The sequence below is a fragment of the Pleuronectes platessa genome, chromosome 16 (assembly GCF_947347685.1).
Source record: "Pleuronectes platessa chromosome 16, fPlePla1.1, whole genome shotgun sequence".
Taxonomy (NCBI): domain Eukaryota; kingdom Metazoa; phylum Chordata; class Actinopteri; order Pleuronectiformes; family Pleuronectidae; genus Pleuronectes; species Pleuronectes platessa.
The window spans coordinates 1,735,086-1,756,830 of record NC_070641.1 but is presented as its reverse complement, the minus strand read 5'-3'; the positions used below and the strand labels follow the sequence as shown (position 1 = coordinate 1,756,830).

Below are 21,745 nucleotides of genomic sequence, written 5' to 3'. Positions count from 1 at the left end.
TATGTACATTCATTAAAGTTGCAAAACAAGGTTTACTTCCTGTGCCAGTAGGCCGCGCTATCACTATGACTACATATAATGCATTTTGGTGCTGATTGGACAATGCACACTGGAATTAAACAACTTAATTTTCACTCTGATCAGTAGATGGCCCTATCACTTACACCTCAATGTTTAAAGGGTTTGAGGAGTTGTCACAATTCTGACCATGGTCCTATGACCTTACCGAAACCAGCCAGGAGCATCAAAATATAAAACATGTCACTTCCTGACACCAACAGGTGACGCTGTGACAATGAGTCAATATTGACATATGGATCTGAGCAGGGCGGGACTGTGATAGAGTAAAAGAGGTTTGAAGCTGATTGGACAATTCAGAAGTTATACTAAATCCCTCCTTTTTTTTGTTGTGGCAAATCATCAAACTTTGACGCCAGGGTCACGTACACTAAAGAATCAAGGTAGTTTTAATCTCCATGAAGTTGAGATAACACTCAACGAATCTGAAGTTGATCAGATGAAAGCTTTAGGAGTAGCATGTGTAAATGGTCAAAAATGAATTAATAAAAATGGGTAACTTCCAGTTAGGTCTAGCATATCGATCCTAAAGAGCTATTTGTCTGTAATGATGGTCATCGTGGTTCCAGAGCTGATGTTTAGGGGGGCGCTATTCAGCTATTTTTCCATGCCTCTTCCTTAAATGCATATATATATGTCTTCGGGGGGACTATTGCTAGACACTTGTAGTTTGAGGGAGATGGAACACAGTACACTGAAGCTACAGCAATTTCATGTTTCATGGCGACTTGTTGAAATTTGACCTCGCGCCACAAACGTGGTGTTCGGCAAAAACTCAGTTTCCATATGCCTACATCATCAATGTCTTGAGGCCCTTCTGACAAAGTTTGACATTCTTTTTGGTCAATGGACAAGGAGTAAATCAACGTGTAAGACGTGTAAAAAAACAAGACATTTCCTTCTGCCACTAGGGGGCGCTGTGATTTTAAGTCATGATTTTGCGTAGATGTCATCAAGAAGGGACTTTTGTCAAACATATCCAGTTTGGAGTATATTGGATCATGTATATCCTAGATACAACAACCTCTTGTTTGGATGGCGAGTTATAAATACTTGGCACCATGCCATGGGCACACCGTGCTGCGAAAACTCACAATTTGAGTTAGTTTGAATGACCATGTTGTTAAGAATACACCCACAGCATTTGAAGTTGATCTGATGAAAGCTCAAGGAGGAGTTTATACAAAATATTTAAATAATATCACCCACAGATATGTTGACCGACAGCGTAGGAATTAGAGAGAATGTAACTGACTAGAATATATTTTGTGCTGACAAAGTGACATCATCCACCACTCTCCTGCATCAACTCACTGTCTCTTTAAAATCCTCAGCTTTCATGTTTTAAGCAATTGTTAAGTCTTATTAGCCGTGTAACTCAAAATCAAATGAGTCATGGTGTGGGGAAGGGGCAGATTCCCACCTACCTTAATGCCACTTCAGAGGAATGTGCATTTCTGTACATTCCAGAAGGTGACTTTAAATGCCATACCAGAACTTTGTGTCATTGTAATCATTTTTCTCTGTTCTGTTTTCCTAAGGTCCTGAATCGGGTTCTGGCCTGTGTGACCATGGCTAAGCAGGTGCAATTCTCTGAGGCAGTTCTCACAGCAGGAAACGAGTGTGTGGGTGTGCTGCTGGCCAGTGTGGAACCCTGTGGTCAGCTGATGGAGGCAGTCCTAACTTATGGGTTAGACCAGCTGGACTGCTGCCATGCCTGTGGAACAGACTATAGTCTGGCTGTGCTTAGCCTTCTCACTCTGGTACAGTCACTCAGTATTTCTGACAGAATTAGATTGTGTGTCCATGGGTTGAAAAGTTTTGATAATTGTGACTTGCAAGTAAGAACAGGCCCTGCACCTTGACTGATGATTGGTACCCTGAATAATTCACTGTCAAGCTGGGCTGTAACTCTTTCCCTGAGATTTTCTGCAAAGCCATATCAATTTCCACTTATGACAGAAGTCAGGACTAGGGTTGCAAAGGGGCGGAAAATGTCCAGTAAATTTCCAGAAACTTTCCGGAAACTTTCCATGGGAATATTCAGCTCGGGAATTTTGGGAATTAAAAAAAAAATTGTACACAAATTAAATGCTGAGCACTAAAAACATCATTCAAAACTCTATTTCAAAGATGTATGGAATGCAACACACGCTGCACGTTGAATTTCAACACTGCTGTAGTGTGCATCCTGCACACTACCGCAGGGCTATTGAGGCATGCTGTAGTGTGGAGGACTAGTCAGGTAAGTTTAAATCAGGGGTGTCCAAACTTTTTATCCCGAGGGCCACATATAGATAAAAATACGAAGGTCCGGGCCACTCAAGGCACCACGCCCCCCTGCCCTGGAGCGGACTGTTGACAGTTTAGGGGGGTGGGCGTGGCTGCGTTCTGAGGGATAGCTGCAATACAGTGGGCCATAGTCCATCACATTACCTTTCATTTAGCTGACGCTTTTATCCAAAGCTACTTACAATAAGTGCATTCAAGGGTACAAACCCAGAACAACAAGAATCAAGAAAGTACAATATATTCAAAAATAGAGCTAAACTACAAAGTGCTATAAGTAAGTGCCATTAAAGTACTAATAAATTGTTAGTTTGAAAATAAAATTAATAAATGAAATTATTTAATTTGTTCTTTTTTCTTTTTTTTTGAGGCGGGCCAATTTAAAATGGATGGCGGGCTGCAGATGGCCTGCGGGCCGTAGTTTGGACACCCCTGGTTTAAATGATATTACTGGGGGAAATATATAAGCATGCTGATTGAGGATTGTTCATCTGTTCATCTAGCCTATTTGTATTCATTTATCCATCAATTGTAAAATATTTTTAAAGACGATTCCAATTGGCCAACTATTTATATCTCTGGCATTGCTTTAGTGTTTTTTTACAAGCTTTTTTCTCCTCTTATTCTACAGAACACTTCCACGTGCACTATCTCATGTGTGGAGACATTTAACCCCAGCCAATGTAGAAGGAAAGGCTGTGTACATTTGCAAAGTCCTATGTTAAGAATGACACAAAGATGCAGAAGCATATAGTCAAGTACCCAAAGTTTCCTCAGGGCTCAAATCAGCCTATGACAAAACAAAATGTTTATATTTATGTCTGTATATGACAAGGTAAATAGTTAGTATAAATTACCCACACAATGTCCAGTTTATTCCCGTTAATTCCCGTATATTCCCATGGAAAGTTTCCAGCTTTGAATATTCCTGAAATTTTGCAACCCTAGTCAGGAAATGTATCATATGAGCTTTAATGCTGTAAAAAACTAATTCCGTATCATGTTAAAGTCATTGTTGTGTCTGCATTTCTTGCAGATTGTGGACCAAATCAACACTAAGTTGCCTGTATTCTTTGTTGAGAAGTTGTTGGCACCTGACTCCCATTTGCTGAATCTGCGCTTTCACCAAGAGAAAGAGGTGTGTGTGGACTGTTGTGTTTGTGTCGATACATGTTCATGTTTTCTTTTCTCCAAATCAAAGGTTCAGTTCAGACCTTGTTATTTTCTTGTGAGTGCGTGGCAAAAGGCCCCCAGGCCCAAATTTCTGTTAAACGTTGAATAAATTCCGAAAAAGTGTCATATGACATCTGAGCTAGTTCTATGTTGATGCTGATGACAGCACAACCACTTTTATGTCCTGTCTTACACCTGTAAGTTTAAGTATTTGTGTTTGTGAGAAAGAGAGAGCCTGCCTACTGCCCATTAGCTGAAGTCCTTCACGTTACATTTTTAATATAACTGCACCGTTTGTGAGATTTCTGGTATGACGACTATTTCCTTGATAAGTTTAGTCCTAGGTCCTCAAGTAGTTTATGGGGTTGGGCCGGGAGATGAGTTGTGGTTCCATTCAGTCTGTTTGACAATTGTTACAGCTCCAATAATTATATGTGGTAGTTGAAGATTTAGTATTTAGTAGTTCCAACTATTAATATGCTGCCAAAGCAACCCCACTCCTCTGGACATGTTTGAACCTGGCTGCAGGAATTTGCTCCCTATCAGCCACGTGAGCATTTGTGAGACCAACATGTTGGGATTAAGCATGCTATCTGCTACAATTGAGGTTAGCTCTATAAGAATAAAACACAATGATATCAAGCGTCCATATTTCTGTGTTTCTGTACTTTACAGGTGATGTCAGCTGTTCATGGTGTGTACCAGGTACTGCTTGGCCTAAAAAACATTCCAACACTGGAGGCAGCTTATAAAATGGTATTGGGTGAGATGGCATGTGCCTTGTCCAACCTGATGGTAAGCCTGGGACCCACTAGTTGGGACCAGGTGCAAGATAACCCATGTCCCATCATCCAGCACCCCGCTTTTGCTTCCCTCGCCCTACCGCTGGAGAAGGCAGAGTTCTCCCTGATCTTCAACCTCAGCATCCTCACCACCATTGGCAACACCAAGAACTCGCTCATTGGGGTGAGCCAATATGCTTTTCTGTACTACTAATAACTAAATATCGTCTTTAAGTAGTACCCCATTGTATAGTATTAAAATAATTTTTTACCTTTATCTATTCTAGCTCCTAGCAGACAACGTCTTAATGTCTCTTGTCCTTTCTGTCCTTTTAGTGACATAAACATAAAATGTTTCACTGCCAATATGAGCACACCTCTGTCCTCATTGTTTAAAGAATGCTTAAGTATGTTAATTATTCTTGTGCCACCTTGCAAAAGGAGCACAAGTACCAACTTAAATACAAGGTTGCTATGAGATTGAGTCAGAAGAAACACTTCTACCTACAGCCGAACTAGGTGCCATCATAGGAAATGCAGCAGGTGCGATCACAAACAATCGTGAGTAAATTGTAGGAATTGTCTTTACTCTAGAATGGAACCTTTATATTTAATACTCTTTTTACATCGGGAGAGGGTCCTCTCGACAGTAGCCCAACTTCGACAAACTAAGCACCTTTTGAGATTTTATGACAAATGAAGGGAACCACAGGTTCTCTTTCATGTTTAGAAGGCAAGTTGAGGGGTATTCAGCTGCAACATGCAAATTTCACCACTAGATGTCACTAAATTCTACAAACTGAACATTTAAAGCTTCAGAGACAACCTCTGCAAAGCTGATTTCACATAGCACAAGGTATGAACCTTAATGTTGTTTGCAATCCACCAGTGAACATAGAGAATAAGAACCCTTCAGCAATGGCTCCAACATTTTTGCTCTTCAGCTGCTCGCAAAGTGATGGAGTGCAGCTGTGCAATGTGAAATTAACTTTGTGCATTATACAGCTAATAGGCTTCTCTGAAGGCAACTTTTTATATTTTATTTTAATAGATTTAATCTGTTAGTTTTTGCAGCTCTAGTGTGCTTACCTCTGAAATTAGGTCAAACTGTATTAAGCACTGATTGGCCAACCTAATCAACTCGCTCTGGTTATCACAGATGAGACGCATAAGGTTCCAATTACTGGGGAAGCTATTGGCACCTCACGATCCGATTCTGATTAAGAGGGCAACGATTCTATGATAAAACGATTATCGATGCATCTCAATGAATTCTATTTTTATATATGATTTATTTTGTATCTTGTCTCGAGAGTTGCCTGTAGCTTCATGAATTGTGCTTTAAAAAGTAGTTTTTTTAAATACTTATTACAAATGTTTCAATTTACAAAATAAGGGGCTATATTCAAAAGTTAGACAAAAGTCAGTCTGTAACAGTGGTCAGTGCTCTCCACATTGATTCGACATTCATTCAGTTTAGACCTGTGTGCTGCATTTAAGAAACCATTAACTCTGATTAAAGCCTTTGCTGTATCAGGTGGCCCCTCCAGGCCCCCCTTAGCAGCATTGAGGCGCATCCACTGGTCAAGAGATTATGCTCTTCTGCTTTTTTCACTTTATCACTTGCACTTAGAGCTGATATTTACTAAAACCTGTTGAATTCATATTTGTGTTCCTGCACAAGCAAGGCATCACAACTTTTTTCCCAAAATTTACTTAACAAAACTCAGAGTTCTACCAACAGATTATCACAGAAGACTGTCTGCAGCTCTGTTTGTTTGTGTTTGTCTTCCCGCCTCTGTTGCTCTTCACACAAAAACCTATAACCACACGTATTTAGTTATTAATCAATGATGTCAGAGAAAGAATCTGGATTGTTCCGGCTTAAACCCTGATGTTCTGGCTGTGCAGATTAGGGCTGAACGATTTGGGAAAATAATCTAATTGCGATTTTTTTCCCCCCCCAAATATTCCGATTGAGATTTAATATGCGATTTTTTTATTTTATCCTCTTCCCCCCCCCCCCAAAAAATGTAATGAAGGATTTAAATATGACCAACACAATATTAGATACATTTACTGTACAATATTCTTTCCAACATTTTTATTTAACTGCTCATTACAGAAACAAGAACAACAAATCGGTGTGAATTTAAGTAATTTAATCAAAGTCATTTTAAGTATAAACACAAGCCATGCACTTTTTAAAACCTGTGTGCAATATTGACCATATTGAGAACAACATTTTTTTAATTATAGGTGTCTTACTGCTCCCAAGTCAGTAACATTTCCAGTGTTGGGAAGGATACTTTCAAAACGTATTCTGTTACAGAATACATGCCTAACATGTAATCTGTAACGTATTCCGTTACATTAACTAATCTGAGTAACGTATTCTGAATACTTGGATTACTTCCACATTGAATTGCATTTTATAAGTGTAGGAATGCGGCATTGTTATAGTCAGTGGAGCAGCAGCAGTTTAAGCTCTGTGTCCGTGGATGCAACGGGCCAGCTGGATGCGATGGAAGGGCAGCTTGCGGATCAGCAGCTCCGTAGATTCCCGTTCATGTCCGGGTGGTCGTGCAGCGGTATGGAGGCGCCGGGTCTCAGCAGGAATCCCCCCATGCTGAACACCTCCGTCTCGCATATGTGCATGTAGGTGCCCCAGTGCTCGGCTTGCTTTTCCTGGGAGCGATTATCAGGTCCGCCACGTCGGCCAAAGACTTTAGGACCCTGTAGGTGATGCAGGCTTGCTTCGCTATCTTCTGGATCAGAGGAGTTTTGTGGTCCCGTGGCATTCTTGCTGCGGGTGAGGAGAGCAGCCCAGAGTCCTATTCTCTTTCGCACATTTTTATCGGGCACGTTGCGATTAGAAAATCACTTTTTATCATGTCGCGATTTTATCGCAAATGCAATTAATCGTTCAGCCCTAGTGCAGATCTTGTGTTGTGTGTGACAGCTGAACTACGTGCACACAGTGCACACATGTTTAGATATGCTCCTAAAACTCTAAAGAGAATCAAACAAGCACAAAGCTCTTATAACTTCTGATTAGTGTTGCCGTTGTTAAAGTATAAGGTGTGCACAGGTCAGCAGGGGAGTGGAGGGAGGACAGGAGACCCTGACATGGTAAAAGGCGACTGAACCTAACTGCGTATGTCCTTGGTCCTCATTTATAACCGTTGAGTATGCACAAAATAGAGCCTGAAACGTACATACTGCTTCTCACGCAAACCGTGGGATTTATAAAAACAAACAGGAACATTTGCTCATTTCCACGCAAACTCTGACCCATGTGTATGTACATTTTGGAGACGGGAAAGTGGTGATGCAGGCGTGAGGTGGTGAACTAAAGCCAGATTAATGATCCACTTTATCATTTACATTAAACCAACAGCTTTAGTTGTGCTCACTCAACATATCTGTTCCACACGATCCTTTTAATTGAAAAATATATTAAACAACTTGCAGCAAATTACGTTCAGATTCTATTGAACAGCAGAGTTACAGAGCCGAGTCATTAACAGTTTTTAACTATCTTCTAACTTTGCGTGTATCATCAAATCACTTCAGTGAACATGACTGTGCCATCAGGTACACAGGGCGCACTTACAAGACATTAAGAAAAATGATTCACTTTCCAAATAATATCCCAGAGCGGAGTTCCGGTTGCTCTAAATAAATAATAAATAAATACTGCCGTGACACTTGTCCGTGATTCTGCGTGATGGATGCACACGATGGGAGGATGAGGACGAAGCGAGGGTTCATCAAAGTCTGATCAGCTAATATAGATTCTATTAATCTGTTCTCATCGCTTGATGCCGTGACTCTGTCAAGTCTCACCGTGGAAACCCATGGGCAAAATGTAATATTAATGAGGTGCTTTGCATTGACCATTTATGGTTGAAATGGGGCGTGTAGAGGGCGGAGTATGAGGCAGATTTATAAAGCGAAAATTGCATTCAGGTGTATATTTATCAGAATACGCCATTTTGGCTTTTGTGCGCACGTCTGCGTCTGAGTCTGTGGTTGGCTCTAAGCTTGTCACCCTGGAGGAGGTGGTGGAGGACAGGATGCTGGCAAAATTACTGGCAATCATGGACAATCCCTCTCACCCCCTCCACAAAACACTGGACAAGCTAAGGAGCAGCTTCAGCCACAGACTCATTCAACCACGCTGCTCTAAGGAACGATACAGGAAAACAAAAAATGTCCATAGCGGAAAACTTTAATTGTTTGTTATGTTTCTGCATTTATATAAAGTCATCCGCATGACGATGAATCAATACATTTCTGACACCAAATATAGGGGTCCAAGGAGGTAGCTGTTTAGTAAGCTGTGTATCTGTCACTAAGTTCACAGGAAAGTAAAGCTGGCTCACATCAGTTTGCTGTTGAAAAGCTTTTAATGTGTATCAGGATCTTTTGGATGTTGGCATTGACTGAAGATGAACAGCTGTTGTATGTGGCCATGTGTGTTCATGTTGTAATTTGTTTTATCTCGATAGATGTGGGCTTTGTCCCCTACTGTCTTCGCTCTTCTCAGTCACAATCTGATGCTGGTTCACTCTGAGTTAGCCGTCTACTACCCTGCAATCCAGTATGCTGTACTCTACACCCTCTTCTCCCACTGCACCAGGTAATACACACACCTGTGTTGTGTATTGTAAATATAACAAGTAATGTATGTACTAACTGTCCTTTGATAATATTAACATGTACTGGGTGACCAAATGTATTATTACTTTTTATTTTGTCAAAATATTATTGATACACATGCTAGCACAGATCAAACTGTAACTATTGAATCTTAGTTTTGTGAGTTGTTGTGTATGCTTCTATTTGCAAATGAGGAATTGCCAGTTTATTGATGTTGATTGTTGTGTTTGTGAAGCTCTGTACTATGAATCTCTTTAATTTCTTATCTGGGTAAATCACCATGGAAACTTATGCTGAGCATCTAACCTGCTCCAGAGTAGGTTAAGTTGAAGATAATATACTGATATCATTTTACTATAGAAATTGAATAAAAGTGAGATGTGTAATCTGTTGAATTCTTCAACCTTCTTCTTTAGACTAAATCTTTTATTTTTTTTGTTTAGTCCCAGGTGCGCTTGTGCGAATATATGTAAATTAGATTTATGTGTAATATTAGTGGATTGGTACTTTATTAACCCTTATGTTAGTTCAAACAAAGTATTTTGTTACTACTTGTCCCCTATAGTGCTCTTTAGTAATATCTACAAATGTATCTTGTATACTATATTACATGTAAGAATTTAAAGTTTTAACGGGTCACAGTCTAGCTCAAATTTAAGCACAATAAATGCTCTAAGGAACAGTTATATGTTGATGTTGTTTTTCTGCTCTGTGCTTGCTCCTAACCCATGTTGTGTGTTTTGTTTTTATACAGGCATGACCATTTCATCTCATCCAGCCTGTCATCATCTTCTCCCTCCCTGTTCGATGGCGCCGTCATCAGTACCGTGACAACAGCAACTAAGAAACATTTCAGCACAGTGCTAACCCTTCTGGGAGGTCTACTTTCAAAGGAGCACCTCTACCACGAGGCCAGGTTCGTGTTATTTTATGATGTCCAAAATAGTTCAATCGTGAAAAGGTGTTTTACTGATCTCCAGTTGTGTTGAATTTATATGAGCACACATGGCCACACAAACATTCCTTTTGTAATTCTTACTCACCTTTTTATTCTCCTGTACATTAGCCTTCACAATAATTGAAATATTCGGTTAATAGTCATATTAACAAAAGGTACTATAACATGGTAACTAAACACAATTTTCAAAAAGCATTTTGGTTGGAGTTTAGAAAAAATATCTTTTAGAAACTTTGAGCAGCCAAAAAGTTGCTCATTATTCAAACCTGTGTGAGAAGGACATTAAGGTGAAAAGTCTTTAATGAGACATGGTCGCCATCTGTATGTGGATAAAGGCACAGCTGAAATCTCATTTTGAGGTGGTCTGAAAGGCATGTGGCCACATGCTTTTCATTGTGTGAACGCAAATCCGACGTTTTTAATCGCTTGACAGTGACCATACGTTGATTTGTTAGTGGCCAAAATATCAACACAGACCACGTAATGATTGATACTTTTCCTAAATGGTCAAATCTTTCTTCATAGCACAAATTCTGAAGAATTTTTAGCTCCCCCTGATTTCTCCCTCTATACCGCTCTCTTGCTTGCTTGTGACAGCACAGAGATAAATAAAGTGACGTCAAACACATCTGTGTACTCAGACTGGGTCAAAAATCATAATTATGACATTGCAAACAAATGATCAAAGTGTGTACTTGCTATAAGAGCGGAGTCATCCGAGGAGATGCATTCAGACGCATTTAAATGCCAATTTTGAAAAGATAAACATAAAGCTTGTGATTGGATCTTTCAGGACGGATTTGCTCAGTTTCAATTCACAGGAGTATGAAAAGTAATTTTTCGGAGGAAACATTTATAATTGCTCACGAAAAAGTGCTATTCAAACATATTGGTAACATTGAGAATTGTAAAATGTGCATAAAAGGGACACGTCCTATGACTGTGTAAATTTCCGGACACTTTCCATGGGACGTTAAGCTCGGGAATTTTGAAAAAAAAAAAAAAAATACACAAATTAAACGCTGAGCAATTAAAACATCATTCAAAACTCTATTTTAAAGATGTATGGAATGCAGCACACGCTGCACGTTGAATTTTCAACCCTCCATCACATGCTAATATATTAGCATGCTGATGGGGATTGTTCATCTGTTCATCTAGGCTATTTCTATTCATTTATCCATTAGTTGTAAAATATTTTTACAGACAATTCCAATTGTTTGGCTAGCTATTTATATCTCTGGCATTGCATTAGTGATTTTTCATAAGCTTTTTTCTCATCTTATTTGACAGAACAATGCCATGTGCACTGTCTTGTGTGGAGACATTTCAACCCAGCCAATGTAGAAGGAAAGGCTGTGTACATTTGCAAATACTGTGCAAAGACCTATGTTAAGAACTAAGACACTAAGATGAGAAAGCATATAGTCAAGTGCCCGAAGTTTCCTCAGGGCTCAAATCAGCCTATTACTAAACTAAATGTTTATATTTATGTCTGTATATGACAAGGTAAATAGAGTTTGTATAAATTACCTACAACATTTCCAGTTTATTCCCGTTAATTCCCGTATATTCCCGTTAATTCCCATGGAAAGTTTCCAATTTTGATTATTCCCTGAATTTTGCAACCCTATGTGTGACAACATTTTTCAGCAATACTAGATTTGAGCAATACCCAAAGGTGGCAGGATACAGTTGCTGTGACACTTTTGTGTTTGTGTGTTAGGAGGCTACTGCTGACCTGGGCTCAGGAAATCTCTGTGCTGATGAAGAAGTCAGACACCAACAGCCCCCTTTTCTCCCTGCCCTCCTTCAACAAGTTCTGCAGGGGCCTACTGGCTAACGGTGAGCACAATATGTCAGCGATATCCAACATCGAATTTTCAAGTCAACTTCAAATGTATCTTTTATTCATCAGTTTCACTCCTTTTTTCTCCTCGATAGCTCTTAATGAAGACCAAAGTATTTGCCTTCAGACCTGCCACAGTTTACAAGTCCTTTCTTCGTCTCTGTCCACTGAGATGCTGCAGAGGTGAACATCTCACACACACGTTTCAACAGCCTTTTGGACGTGGGATAAAACATAATGGCTGTTTTTAAACGTACGCGTGTGTGTGTGTGTGTGTGTGTGTGTGTGTGTGTGTGTGTGTGTGTGTGTGTGTGTGTGTGTGTGTGTGTGTGTGTGTGTGTGTGTGTGTGTGTGTGTGTGTGTGTGTGTGTGTGTGTGTGTGTGTGTGTGTGTGTGTGTGTGTGTGTGTTCTCTCTCTCCTCATCCATTAGGTGTGTGGATGTGTGCAGAGTGCAGTTGGTCCACTCAGCTGTTAGGGTGAGGCAGGCCTATGGAAAGCTGCTCAGGACAATCCCCCTTGATGTAGCTCTTAGGTAAGACCTCTACTGTAAAAACGATCTGTTGCTCTTAGAACAAATCTGACTGTACATACTATCTTGACACAGTACATGGTATTCCCATTTGGGCATACTAATCGGGTCTATTGAATAGAAATGTCAAACTGAAAGAAGACAGACATTGAAAGAAGTCAGTCATCGTACATATTTCCTATTTTGTATCTGTTAATACTGATTTAACACTGTCGACGTCAGTACATTAATTCCTTATTATTGAAATGTATATTGTTTTATTATTTCACAGTAACCACAGCCAATCTGAGATGAGGGAAATTTCGCTGGCAATTCGCCAGCACATGAGCCAAGCCCCAAGCAGCACCTTCCATCCCCAGGACTTCAGCGACCTCATCAGCTTCATCTTATATGGAGTTCTGCACCGTGGAGGGTACATGTCACAGTGACACGGAAATCAATTGCAAAGATTTTACACAATCTCTGTAGATAGTTTTTTCTTTTACGGTTGTTTAAGTCAGAGACTGATGCAGCAGGGGCCAGACTTTGTGTAGCAGCTTATGTTTCCCAAATTCTCTGGCTGTATTATGTATTGCTGAAATTAACAGTGAATTAGTAATAATACTTATATCTTCAATTGACAAGTACTTCTCTAAATCTGAAACATTGTTAGAAAGCCAGTGGCCATTGTTTTCAGGTTTTCCGTCCCTCCCATTCTTGTGAACATGTCTCATGACCTTGAGATGTTCTTCAAAATTGATAAATATGTTAAGTTTGACTCAAGAATGAACTGATTAGTATTTGGTGATCATAGGTTACCAAGACCTCAGAAAACTCAGTTTTGCCATGCTATCTAAACAAAATCTTGGGGGAATCCTTTCAAATTTGGATTAGATCGATTTCAGTGGTCAAATGTAAATGTTCTTTTCCTTAAATGAAGAAAGTATGCAGACTGAAACTGGTTGGTGGGGACATACAATCACAGGGTGGTAATTCTGGTCAAATTTGTGAGTGAACTTAGAGTATTACACAGAAGGTTTCACAGTAGACGGAAAAGATAGATGTGATATTTAGGGTATAGGGACTTCACGATATGAAATATTGGTGCCACGATTATTGTCAGAGGAAATATCCCAGTTTCAAGGTTTCAAGATTATCAATACTATAGAGTAAGGTGTGTGCGCGTGCGTGTGCGCGTGCGTGAGCATGTCAGCTGCTGGTCAGAAACTGAAAGTAAAAAAGGATTTATCTTCTCGCTGTGAACTCCGCTGATGGAGTTTTTTCTAATGTCTCGGTTAAGTGGCTCGGCCACACACAGTTAAATCACGAGAGGAGATCAAACAGCACAGTGCACACACAAACGACGTTACTCACAAGTGATTTCACCCTGCAGCGCACATACAAATTACCTGACTTGCGAGAGGTAGGACACCAGACTGTTATGAAACTGCGGTTATGGCTAAATCAGTTGTTCCCAACATCCCTAGTAGGGTTCAATAGCTAGTTCTGAATAAAGCTGCTTTCAGACATGCACTGAGCTCAGGAGATGCTTTGTAGTTTCTCCTAAGGAGGTATATATGTGAAATGTTCAAGTAAGAGCACCTGGACTTACTGCAGACTTTCTCTGCCTGGCCCCTTTGTAAAGATACTGACAAAGACATCAAGAGGGAGAGTTTTTGGTGATAAGGGTCAACGCTCTGCCGCGGAGTTGATACATTACCTAATTTCTCTGTCTGCTGTACCACCCCTTGCCTGAAACCTGCGGCTGATTTGTGTTGATGTGAACAAGTTTTGAGTGAAAGGAAAATGGCTCATGTGTAATATATTCTAGCTACAGTTGCAATCAGAAATATTCAACCCCCTCACCTCAAAAGACATAATAGTGATGTGGATGAAAGATAATGAGTTATTTTGACAACAGAAGTTGACTTAATTTTGATGTTCAAATGATAAATGTATCTCTTAACACAGTTTTCATGTGCAGTATGATTCAAACCCCAGCTTCAGTAGTTTGTGGTGCATCCTCTAGCTTTTATAACTTCTTACAAACGTTTCAGGTAAGTGCTGACAAGCTTCTTTCACCTCTTGATTGGAATTTTTTGCCCATTTTTCACGTGCAAAAGCCTCTAGCTCAGTGATGTTTGATGGCTTCCGTGCTGCAACTGCCTTCTTTAAATCCCACCAAAGATTTTCAATCTGATTTAAATCTGGTGACTGAGAAGGCCACTCCAGCATGTTCCGAGATCTTTTTCTTAACCTTGGGATAATTTCTTGCTGGAAAGTCCAATGATAACCGAGGTTTAATTTGTCAACAAATGAATGGAATCACATTCCTCTTTAAAATGGCCTTGTATTTCTGGGAATCCATGATGACAGGTACACGATCAAGATTGTCAGTTCCTGCTGCAGAAAAACAGCCCAACATCATCAATGACCCACCATCAGGCTTGACCGTGGGGATGGTATTCTTATGGTCATAAGCCTGGCCTTTCGCACGCCAGACATACCGCTGGTCCATATGTCCAAACAGTTCCAGTTTGGTTTCATCTGTCCATAGAACGGTCACTCAAAACTCTGTGGTCTTATCCAAATTCCTCCTGGCATATTCTAGTCGACTTCTGCTGTTCCTTGTGGTCAAGAGTGGAGTGCGTCTTAGAGTCCAGCCATGAAGTCCTTGTTTATTCAGTGCACATCTTATAGTTGCCACTGAAGCACTTGTACCAGCCTTCATCAGGTCATCCTGTAGGTGTCTTGCAGTCACACACGGGTTTCTCTGAGTTGTTCTGATTAAGTTGCTTAGGGCCCTTGATGAAATGTTGGGCCTTCTTCCACGGCCAGGCAGGTTTGAAGCTGCTCCATCAGTTTTAAACTTATAATGCTCCCAATGGTGTCTCTTGGAATATTATTTTTTTTTTTTTTAAATCTTCTTATACCCAAGGCCCTTCAGGTGTGAATGTGTGATGTGGTTTTGTGGAAGCTCCTTTGCCTTTCCCATGATGCAACTCACCTTGAATACCTTCATGGGTTGGGTTTATATACAGTGCTGTGAAAAAGTATTTGCCCCCTTCCGGGTTTCAATTTTTTTTGCAAATTTTAATATTAGACAAAGATAACTACAGTAAATACAAAATGCAGGTTTCAAATGACGTTTTCATTTATTAAGGGAAAAAAGCTATCCAAACCTACTTGGACCTATGTGAAAAAGTAATTGCTCCCTCTTCATAAATCATGAATGAACTGTGATTAATCACAATTTTTGGAAAGCTGAGTTCAATTTCACTAGCCACAGCCAGGCCTGATTACTGCCAGACCTGTTGAATCAAGAAATTACTTTAATAGAACCTGTCTGACAAAGTGAAGTAGGCTAAGATATCTCAAAAAGCAACACATCTAAAGAAAATCTAAAACAAATGAGAAACCAAGTTATGTCTGGAAAGGTTTACATAGCCATTTCTAAGGCTTTGGGATTTCAGTGAACCACAGTGAGAGCCATTATCCACAAATAGAGAAGGCTTGGAACAGTGGTGAACCTTCCCAGGACTGGCCAGCCTACCAAAATTACTTAAAGAGCGCATCGACCACTCATCCAGGATGTCATAAAAAAAAACAGAACAACATCTAAGGAACTGCAAGCCTCACTTGCCTCAGTTAAGGTCAGTGTTCATGATTCAACATAAGAAAGACACTGGGCAAAAATGGCATCCATGGGAGAGTTCCAAGGCAAAACTAACTGCTGACCAAAAATAACACACAGGCTCATCCCGTTACATCTGGCGTAAAACTAACACCGCATTTCATAAAATCATACAAACAGTCAAACATGGTGGTGGTAGTGTGATGGACTAGAGCAGCTTTGCAGCTTCAGGACCTGGATGACTTACCATAATTGATGGAACCATGAATTCTGCTCTCTACCAGAAAATCCTGAAGGAGAATGTACGGCCATCAGTTTGTGAGCTCAAGCGCACTTTGGTTATGCAGCAGGACAATGATCCGAAACACACCAGCAAGTCCACCTCTGAATGGCTCAAAAAAACCAAAATGAAGGTTTTGGAGTGTCCTAGTCAAAGTCAGGACTTAAATCCAATTTAGATGCTGTGGCATGACCTCAAACAAGCCGTTCATGCTCGAAAACCATCCAATGTGGCTGAATTCAAACAATTCAGCAAAGAAGAGGGCCAAAATTCCTCCACAGCGATGTGAAAGACTCATTGCCAGTTATCGCAAATGGTTGATTGCAGTTGTTGCCGCCAAGGGTGGCCCAACCAGTTATTAGGTTTAGGGGGCAATTACTTTTTCACATCGGGACAGGTGGGTTTGGATAGCTTTTTTCCCTTAATAAATGAAATCATTTAGAAACTGCATTTTGTATTTACTCGGGTTCACTCTGTCTAATATTACAATTTGTTTGATGATCTGAATCATTGAGGTTTGACTTTGAAAATTAAAAATCAGGAAGGGGGCATATACTTTTTCAGAGCACTGTATGCATCACAGCTTAAGCAAAAGAAGGATCATTATAGAGTTCCCAAAGGCTTAATTATGTTTCAACCCCACTTAAGGCCACAAAAACTGTCATACGGCTTTAAAAACAACAATATTATATAGGGGTTGAATGATTGTGACATGGCTATCTTAAAACAATAAACTGTTTCACAAAAATACTACATTTTCTGTTTTGATTTTATGTATCAACTCATAAAGAAGTCATCCGAAGCTGAATTTTGCTCATTGAAAAAAAACTTTCATCGATAAATCCTTTAAATCTTTGAGGGGTTGAATATTCCTGATTGCAACTGTAGATAAACCTACAGTGAATATGACCTTGGGTGTGTGTTTGTACATCTCTGTGTACTATTACAGAATTTATTATCCCGTCAGTCTGTACCCCTCTCTGCCTACCTAATAATGACTATCAGGCATCACTGTAATACGACTCTAAGCTTCACATTTCTTCCTCCCAGGAAAGATCCCTGGATGGAACGTCTATACTACAGCTGTCAACGGCTTGAGAAACGGGATGCCCGGGGAGGTGTGAATGGAAGTAGGCCAGATGTAGTGCCACGGGCACTGCTGAAATCTGAGGTGGTGCTGTGGCAATGGGCAGTGTGGGAGGCTGCGCAGTTCACTGTACTTTCTAAACTTCGAACGCCGCTGGGCCGAGCTCAGGACACTTTTCAGACCATTGAAGGTACAGGGACAAGATCCAATTTGTGTTGTCAATGAATGGAAAATTTCACCTGGGTTTTAAACCTCTTCTGCCATTTTTTTGTAAGTTTAAATAGTGGACATCATAGTATTCCTTTTACGTTATCCATTGTTTTCAATATGGGGACCCTTCAGAACGCAGTTGCTGTGGTCTAGTTTTAATTTTGTTAGCTATTTTTTGATTTTGTTGATGTCTTTGTCCTGAGACAAAAGTCCACTAGATTTTGTACATTGTTTTATCCTCAATTTATCTGCTTTTGTGCTACATTCTGTTGCACCATTATATGAGGTTTTCTTTACAGATTTAAGTAAATCTGTAAAGAAAACATTTGGAGCCTCTTGGCACTCAAGGCAAACTATACAGCCAAAGTAACAGACATAATTCAATTCTGAATTTTTGTTCTTCATGATATACTGTGCACTTTGATAACCAGTAATGGTTGCATATAGACCACATTTAGCTGTCACAGACCCATTCCTGAAATGTTGAAGTTGTGTGCATTAGCATTGATTGCATGTGTAACACACCAAAACAAACATAAGTAAAACATAAGCCAACATTGCTGACTTTCATTACCTTCTTTTTCTTCTGCATCTGTGGGTTTCAGGTATGATCCGTAGCCTGGCTGCCCACAGTCTGAACCCCGAGCAGGACATTGGAGCATGGGCTGCTGCCGGAAGCGATGTCGATGGACACCACTCCAATCAGTTACGCCTCGCTTTGCTGCTTCAGTACCTGGAGAACCTGGAGAAGCTCATGTACAATGCTTATGAGGGCTGTGCCAATGCTCTCACGGCCCCACCAAAGGTATGCAAGTTCCCACAACTAGTTGATAATTTGAGCATCTAACATTATGACAATGAAGAAGGAGTGCTAAGACCAGGGGAAATAAGATGGGGTAAGAATGATCCCTAACCGGGGAAATTCACTTGTTACGGCAGCAGATCGAAGAAACGAGGTAGACACCCTCATCTAGTTTTGCATCCACAAAGTAGGGTGCAGACACCAGGGAGACATGCAAAGCTCCACTGAGCACACTTGGCGTTAATTTGGAGTTTTTTCATCCATGTTTTGACTTCTACAAGGTATTTATTGCAGTTTTTGCCATCTTTTGCAAGATATATGGCGATATATCGTGCAGCCCTACTACATAAGATACATGATTACTGTATCAGGCTGGACATTTTACAATGCACATTATATTTAGGGATGCACGATATAGATTTTTCCGGGCCGATATGATAACCGACATGCTTCAAACAATAATTTCAAGAAGTGCGGAAAGCAGACTGAGGCTCTTCAGAGGCATGCGGAGCAAAAGATGGCTCTAATGATGCATCCACTGGCCCAGTCGGGGCCTGCTCCTGCCTAACACCGAGCTGAAGCCGCCGGCGAGCATGGCTCTGATTAAGCTTCCCCTCACGGCTCTGCTGCACTGACACTCTCTTTGACCCTTTGTTTCCTCACTAGCGCTGGCTGCAAGTGCCTCGTATTCTCGCCATACATTGTAATCGCGATGACGGACTCTAAGGTAAAAGGCCGGCTCATGATTCTGCGTTCTCAGAGACACGCCTCTTGTATGCTTCCGTACCCCCACTTGCGTGCGTGCGTGCGTCGCCCAATTTTTTTAACCATACGATGAAGCTACGCAAGCTCTAACGCAGCTCGCAAGGCTGTGATATGTCTGCTAACTAGTGTTGCACGGTGTACCGGTACTAGAAAGGTACCGCGGTACCGTTACGTTAAAAACGATACGGTTTTGCATATTTTTAGTACCGGTACTTCATTGAAATAGCAGCAATCAGAGCGCACTCGCTGTTCCGCTCCCTGTCACTCTGCATGCAGACTGCGAGGGGCGGGGCTGCCAGCTCTCACACATGCAGGCGGCCCTCACTCACAGCAAGTGATCTCAGGGGAGACATGGATCTTGCCGATCGTCCTCGGCTTATTGAAAAGAAAGATGCGCGGAGTGAAATCTGGAAATTATCTAGCGCGACCGGGCGGAGACATAACAAGTGGGGCGCGCGAACGGGAGGGTGAATGTGTGGCGCAACTAATGCTTTGACGTCCGCATCTCTTTAATGGCGGAGCAGTAAAAAAGTCATTCTTTCTCCGGAGCCAGGGGCCGCAATCACTCTTCAGCCCCTCTGCAGTGGCTCCCTGTACAGTGTTCATATGTTGAACGGTAACGTGAGGGAACGTCACGTTAATTTGTCACGGCTCCTGGTTTTATCATGCTGGCCTGATACGATGCTGATTTGACAAATTAACGTTCACGTGTGTGTTTTTGCGCACTTAGAAAAGTTACACCCCAGTCACTTGAATGTGTTCTTGCCCTATTGCATGTATTCTCGTTTAAGACATTGATCTAGCTTTCAATTTGGCTGCAAGAACGTAGCTCAGTTCATTGTAAAAATTAAACTCAATTAAGAATTAAGAAAAAAATTAAGAAAACGCTATACATGCAAAATAACCTATAATTTCACTTATGTGGGCCTGTAGGCTAATACTAATATGAATGCCATTTGGTAAGTGTCCAAAAAGCTGGGCATGAACAAGCTGGTAAAAAAGGGAACCTTACAGATGTTTTATTTATTACTATCAGATAAACCAGTATCGTATTTGTGGTATAGTATCGTATTTGTGGTATCGTATCGGGTATCGTGACATTTTGGCAGATATAGTATCGAAGTCATAATTTTGGTATCGTGACAACACTACTGCTAACTGCATCCTTTCCGGAGTCACATTTCCGGTTTCATGCCCCATAATACCGGCAGACACCAAGGAAGATTTAGTAGAACGAATATGGACCAAATAGAACAGCGTTTGGCAGAAGAGATCTGAAAGTATGACCACTTGTATAACCCGTCATTGACGGAATACAAGGACGCGCAGATGGCCTGCAATTCCTGGAAGGAGATCTTGGCTAACGTCGGTTTGCAGTTCGACGAGTGTACGAACCTGTGAAGGAAGATCAGCGACAAACTTGTCCGCCAGAAAAAGACTATGAGAAGCAGCAGTGGCGATGTAAATAAACCGTCGACGATGACTGCAACACACAAAGAAGGCGCCTCTAAGGTCGTTTGACAAAAAAACGTTATTCCACCTAGTGTTCGGGCGGTGAATTGCTTTGCAACATGAGCAACCCTTGAAGAACCATAAATTAAAACGAGTCCATCGACACAACTGCGTAAAGAGCTGCAGCTGCAGTTTCAGAACCAGACGCCGGCCTTAAGTTGCTAGTTTTCCCTCGCAGTGAGGGATTGGCAAACTGCAGAGCGGAGTGGGAAGGCTGGGATGCAAGGTTTGACAATGTCCTGGATGTAGACTGGGCTCGATCTGTTCACAGCAAGGTACGCAAGTACTAGTGTGTTGAAACGAATTTGAGCAGCCACCATTAACCAGTGTAGGGAGTGGAGGAGTAGTGTGAGTGAACCTAGGTAGGTTGAAGACCAGTCGAGATGCTGCATTCTGGATGAGCTACAAAGGTCGAATGGCACTAGCAGGCAGACCAGCCAGGAGGGAGTTGCAATAGTCTAGGCTTGATATGACCAGAGCCTGGACTAGAACCTGCGCCGCCTTCTGAGTGAGAAGGGGACGTAATCTACTGATGTTTTACAGCATGTATTTTCACTGGCGGGTTGTTGCAGTGATGTTGGCATTCAGTCTTGTTAAGGTTGATTTTCAGTTGGTTTGCAGACTACCACTGAAAGATGTCAGACAGGCAGATATTTGTGCTGCTACCTGTATTTCAGCTTGGGTAAAAATAATTTGTTGGGTGTCATCTGCGTAGCTGAGGTAGGAAAAGCCATGTGAGTGAATGACAAAGCTGAGAGAGTTGGTGTACAGAGTGAAGAGGAAAGGACCAAGGACGGAACCTTGAGGGACCACAGGAGTGAGAGGGCAAGGCTCGGACACAGATCCTCTCCAAGTAACCTGTTAAGTGCGTCTTTGAGGTAGTTTGAGAGCAGGAAGAGTGCAGAGCCTGAGATGCCCAGATCCTGAATGGAGTAAATTAATGTCTGGTGATCACCATGTCAAATGCAGCAGAAAGGTCTAGAGCAGGGTTGTAACCCAAACTTTTTATCCGAGGGCCACATACAGAAAAAAAGTGGTCTGGGCCACTCACGCCGCCAGCGCGGACTGTTGACAGTGCGCTCAGAGACAGCAAGGAGGGCAGTCGAAGGTGACTGGCCTACTTTGAAACCAGTCTGGTGAGGATCAAGAAGG

At 41.3% G+C, this 21,745-nt stretch overlaps 1 protein-coding gene across 1 annotated transcript in view; it reads left to right on the top strand.

The window, feature by feature from the left end:
• smg1 (SMG1 nonsense mediated mRNA decay associated PI3K related kinase) overlaps positions 1–21,745 on the top strand; it is a 105,114-nt gene that overhangs the window by 22,578 nt on the left and 60,791 nt on the right. Inside the window, 11 exon segments of the mRNA XM_053444066.1 lie at positions 1,620–1,841; positions 3,404–3,505; positions 4,216–4,506; positions 8,837–8,967; positions 9,742–9,903; positions 11,672–11,790; positions 11,890–11,977; positions 12,226–12,327; positions 12,596–12,736; positions 17,268–17,494; positions 18,120–18,319. Of these exon segments, the coding sequence (XP_053300041.1) occupies positions 1,620–1,841; positions 3,404–3,505; positions 4,216–4,506; positions 8,837–8,967; positions 9,742–9,903; positions 11,672–11,790; positions 11,890–11,977; positions 12,226–12,327; positions 12,596–12,736; positions 17,268–17,494; positions 18,120–18,319 (1,785 nt within the window).